The sequence below is a fragment of the Poecilia formosa genome, unplaced genomic scaffold (assembly GCF_000485575.1).
Source record: "Poecilia formosa unplaced genomic scaffold, Poecilia_formosa-5.1.2 Scaffold420, whole genome shotgun sequence".
Classification (NCBI taxonomy): domain Eukaryota; kingdom Metazoa; phylum Chordata; class Actinopteri; order Cyprinodontiformes; family Poeciliidae; genus Poecilia; species Poecilia formosa.
The window spans coordinates 40899-45721 of record NW_006800359.1 but is presented as its reverse complement, the minus strand read 5'-3'; the positions used below and the strand labels follow the sequence as shown (position 1 = coordinate 45721).

The 4823-nt window shown below is 47.8% G+C and overlaps 1 protein-coding gene across 1 annotated transcript in view; it reads right to left on the bottom strand.

Annotated features, from left to right (window-relative positions):
- tg (thyroglobulin) overlaps positions 1–4823 on the bottom strand; it is a 29978-nt gene that overhangs the window by 21733 nt on the left and 3422 nt on the right. Inside the window, exons 6-13 of the mRNA XM_016663425.1 lie at positions 4414–4520; positions 3701–3844; positions 2956–3141; positions 2390–2874; positions 1303–1684; positions 1184–1216; positions 831–1064; positions 41–145 (exon numbers count right to left, since the gene is read on the bottom strand). Of these exons, the coding sequence (XP_016518911.1) occupies positions 41–145; positions 831–1064; positions 1184–1216; positions 1303–1684; positions 2390–2874; positions 2956–3141; positions 3701–3844; positions 4414–4520 (1676 nt within the window). The remainder of the gene's footprint in view (positions 1–40; positions 146–830; positions 1065–1183; positions 1217–1302; positions 1685–2389; positions 2875–2955; positions 3142–3700; positions 3845–4413; positions 4521–4823) is intronic.

Here is a 4823-nt window from a genome sequence, read left to right as displayed (position 1 = left end):
TGTGTGTGTGTGTGTGTGTGTGTGTGTGTGTGTGTGTGACCTGTGCTGTGGTAACACTGTGTGAGCCTCCAGTTTCCGGCGGCGTCACACTGTGGAGTGAAGAGCTGGTAGGAGCGATGATGAGGAGGAAGCAGCATCAGAAGAGCTGAGGAAGAGCCAATGATGTCATCAGTGATGTCACTAATTCATATTCACTTCCAATGTGTGTTTGTTGTGGCAGTGCTAAAGTTAGGCCTTCCGTTTTTATTTGATCCTTTATTTAGTATCCTTTTCTGGTAACACTTTATTTGAAGGAGGTGAATAAGTTTATGACAATGTCATAAACACCTGTCTTCATGAATATTTATGACACACCTAACCCTAAGAAATCATTACTGATATAAATTTGTTATAAAAGTTTTACTGATTGCACTTTAAAAATCAGGTAACTTTATGTTATTAAAGGTAAAGTTTAAACAGTGATGATTTCCTGGTTAATGTCAAGTTGTCATAACAAAGACATTTTGAATAATGTCAACTTTGCATTAAAAGGGTCATAATTTACCGAATGACGCTTTATGACAACAGTCATAAATATTCATGAAGGCTTATTCATGTTCCTGACAGGTGTTATTTCACCCCCTTCAAATAAAGTGTTACCTGTTTGCCTATAAAAAACTATAAAAAACTTTTCTTTTTCGGGTTTTTTTTTTTTTTGACGAACTGAATAAAACCATTAAACATTTCTCTAAACTGTTTCTCCAAACAAACTCAAACTTTCTGCAGCGTAATCTGTAGATACATCTGATATTTCAGGTTAAATTCCTGCAGTTTGTGTCTCTGCAACTCACTGGAGGAAGCAGCCAATCGCAGCGCAGATCTGGAGCGACTAAGCAACCTCTCTGACACCTTCAGCTCCTCTGATTGGCTGAGCTGCAGCTCCTCCTCTGACTGGCTCAGACTCAGACCTTTGGCCAATAGAAAGCCGTATCCCACAGGTAAGTGGGTGGAGTTAGAGAGGAAGACGAGGCTGTCCACTTCCTGTCTGAATGCTGTGACCTCAGCGAGTGCCTTGGAGCAGCGACCTGAAAGGTCAAAGGTGAAGGAGAAGTCACTGACATTCTGATGGAGCAGAAACTACAGGAAGTGAGGTGTGTTCAGACAGGAAGTGAGGTATTTCCAGGTTAAAAGTCTCTGCTCTCACCTGACTGAAGCTTCAGCGTTTTATTCTCTGGACCTGAAACAACAAATTCAGTGATTCACTGAAGAAGAAGTGAATGAATTAAAGTTACTGTTCCTTCATGGTAAATAAACAGGCCTCACATGTGACAGCGCCCCCTGTTGGCCCTGCAGCCATCTTCCTCCCCTCAGCGTCCACGCAGAAGCAGCGATCTCCGACGCACTGAAGTGGCAGGAAGTCTCCGTCCTCTGAACACGCCGGAATGTGGATCTCGGCTCCGGCGGCCATGTTGGATTTCACCTTCATGGCATTGGCTCTGGCCATCTCGCAGCTGGTCGGGCAGCGCGGCGGCCAGCCGGCGGTCCGTGACCCCGGTGCCTCCTGACCCTGCAGGTTGACGCACCAGCACTCTGCGTCCCGACACTGGACCGGCTGGTAGCCCCCGCTGAGCGAGCAGCGGGGGACGAAGAGGGACGAAGAGTCGTCCTCTTCCTCAGAGCAGGACCTCAGAACTCCAGCCAGGACCTGAAACGGGACGGATAGTTACTCCTGAAGTCTGCTCAGTGGAACCCGAGTTTAAGGTTCTGACCCAACTCCCCAACATATCGCACTGCCGGCGTTTACTGTCCAGGAAAGGAGGGAATCGCCATGGCAACCAGTGATCAGCATGCTTTGGGTCAGAGTTAATGTATTAGCTGTGGCTAACACTAAGGCGCTAATCAAATCTGTTTCACTAACGCTAATGAGCTATACCAACATGGTAATTAGCTGAAGCTAATGCTAAATTGCTAATTTAAACTACATTGATGTCCACTATAAGTAGATAACACAACATGAGAGAGGAAAGGAAACTACTGATTAAACTCTTCAAAACAAGAGCGTCAAAATAAACGTCTAACTCCTTGAAAAACTCTTAAGAGCCGATGACTAAAACTTCAACACAGATGCTTAAATTTTAATTTAGGGAAACCTAAGTGCGCTAAACATTTTCAAAGTTAGCAAAGGCGCTAAGCTGAAAGTTAGCTCTGCTAGCAGCGGATTAGCAGATGTGTGAACCCAAAAGGTTCTGACCCGTTCTATATGATGTACTGTACTGAAAGGAGGGAATCACCATGGCAACCTGTGATCAGCATGCTGTGGGTCAGAGCTGATGTACTGGACTCATTGTGGTCAGAACTTATTGCTAAATGTTGGTGTTTCACGGTTTGTTAACAGGTTCTGATGTCAGACCTGCTGCAGTGAACCAGAGGGGGCGCCGCTGAGAACCATCAGTGTTTGCCTCAGGGCGGACAGGAAGGCGGGATCTTCCAGGGCCCGGCTCACGGCCCGGACCAGGTCCCGGTTCTCTTGCAGGCTCTGAGCGGACAGCTGGTCCACCCCCACGGCTCCTCGAGGTCCCAGCACCCCGGTGTAGTTAAAGGCCGCCACATTCTGCAGGAACTTCCCTCCAAACAGGTTCTCCTGGAGGCGCTGGGCCGGGGAGCGGGTCAGCGCCTCCAGAGCTCCGCCCACTGAGGGGAAGAGACCCTGCAGAACCTCAACCAGCCGGGACAGGAAGGAGGTCGGGTCCGAATACCCCAGAACCCTGAGAGGACGCAGGAGGGACAAACATGAAGTTGCTGAACCAGAGGACGCCTGAGGGGGACGGACCAGACCCGAGAAGAGCTGGGACAGAGCCAGACGGCGCTGGGCGGGGCAGTCAGCTGGACCAGAACCTGGAGGCGGAGTTAGAGGAGAATCAGTTCTCCGTTTGGACCGAGAGCAGCAGCCGACCAAATGATGCAGCTCATCCTCACCACAGACCAGGCCGTTTCCGGGCCGCCGCGTCCCAGTAAGCTCCCTCCCTGTGGGGTCCACGCACCAGCACAGCGCCCCCTGCTGGCACTGCTTCGCGCTGAAGCGACCGTCAGCTTCACAGGATGGGACGAAGACGCTGGACGACTCCAGGGCCGCCCGCCGCTCCTCCTCACAGGGAGACGGACCTGATGGGGACGCAGGACAGATCTCAGACCTGCTGGGACTGGGTCAGAACCGGTTCAAACCAGTTCAAACTGGTTCTGACAAGTAAAATCTGGTTCAAACCAGTTCAAACGACTTCTAGTTGGCTCAAACTGGTTGAAACAGTTCAAACTAGTTCAAATTGTTAAGTTTGGATCTAATGGAGACAGGAGGAAGGTCTCAGACCTGCTGAAACTGGTCAAAACCAGTTCAAACTCATTCAAACTGGTTGGAAAACTGGTTCAAACAATGTTAAGTTTTATCACTAGTTCACATCAGAAACTGATGAAACTGGATCAAACCGGTTGAACCAGTTCAAACTCAGTAACAACACCAGTTCAAACTGGTTGAAACCTATTCAAACCATTCAAATTGATCTAAACTGGTTAGAACTAGCTGCTTCAGACCAGTCCAGGCTGGTTCACACCAGTTCAAACTGGTTCTAATAAACAGTTAATGTCAAATTAAACCTTTTAATTTAAAACTGGATCAAGTTTTTAAGTCCAGCATAAAGTTCATGTGGATATTTTTAAGTCTGTTTACATCTGAAGTGTCCGCTGAGGGCGAGGCGAACTCCCAGCATCCTCCTCTGCAGGACTCTGTAGATGTTGGTCTGAGCGAAAGAGTGAGCAGAGCGGGGACCGGAAAACGCCGAGTCGTACACCTCAGACATGAGCAGCTCCACACCTGGACAGGAAGGTCACACCTGCATCGTTACATCATCTAAACTTTTCAACCTGGAGCCACAGACGTCCTGCTGCCATCAGCCAACGCCCGGCGTCATTCTGCTGGTTTCCTGAAACTGAGCCGGATTTCTGAGGTTGAGGAGGGATCTGTGGGCCCACCGTTCCAGAAACTCAAGCCAAAACCATTTGGATTCTGAGCTTTAGACGTGGGTCCAAAGCTCCGAATCCTGGACCCGAGTGGAACCGGACAAACAGAAACTCCTGGAGAAACAGTGTCACTATCCAGAGTAAATACTTAGCTGTAAGCTCAATATTTAGCTTGCTAAATAAATATTTACCCACTAAGTTAAAGAAAATGGAAGGAACTAAATGATTGAACCTGGGTCCAGTTCTGGTGACTCACCTGGAAAATGGACCCAAAAGGTCCAAACTGGTTCAGGAAAGCATAAAACAGGCATTAAAGTTCTTCAATTAGCTCCCAGAACATCATGGACTGTGACTGAAAGCCAGACCTGTACAGGAATCCGGTCAAAGTGTCTGGGACCAGAACCAGAACCCGGGTCGGCTCACCTGTTCCCTGCAGCTCCCTGCCACGGCTGTCGGAGCAGAAGCAGTACGAGGAGACGAGCGGGAAAAACTTCCTGAAATTCCTGAAGGTCTCAAACGCCTCTGGAGAGCTGGAGCATAAAGCAGAACATTTGACTCTGCAGACACTCAGGTGAGCTGCTACCTGCTCAGGTGAGGTAGGCAGAGAACCCAAAACTACACTAACAGCAGCACCACTTCAACATGTTTTTATTCAAGTAAAAGCAAAAAGTGTCCGTCCAAGAAATTACTCAACAGTAAAAAGTAAAGTACAGATTATCAACCATTTAATATTTAAAAATACATCATCAGACAAACCAAAATACAAGGTTAAGTGGAAAGTTATGCATCTAAAAGGCGAAAATGACAATAATTCATAAAAGTAACAAAAAATA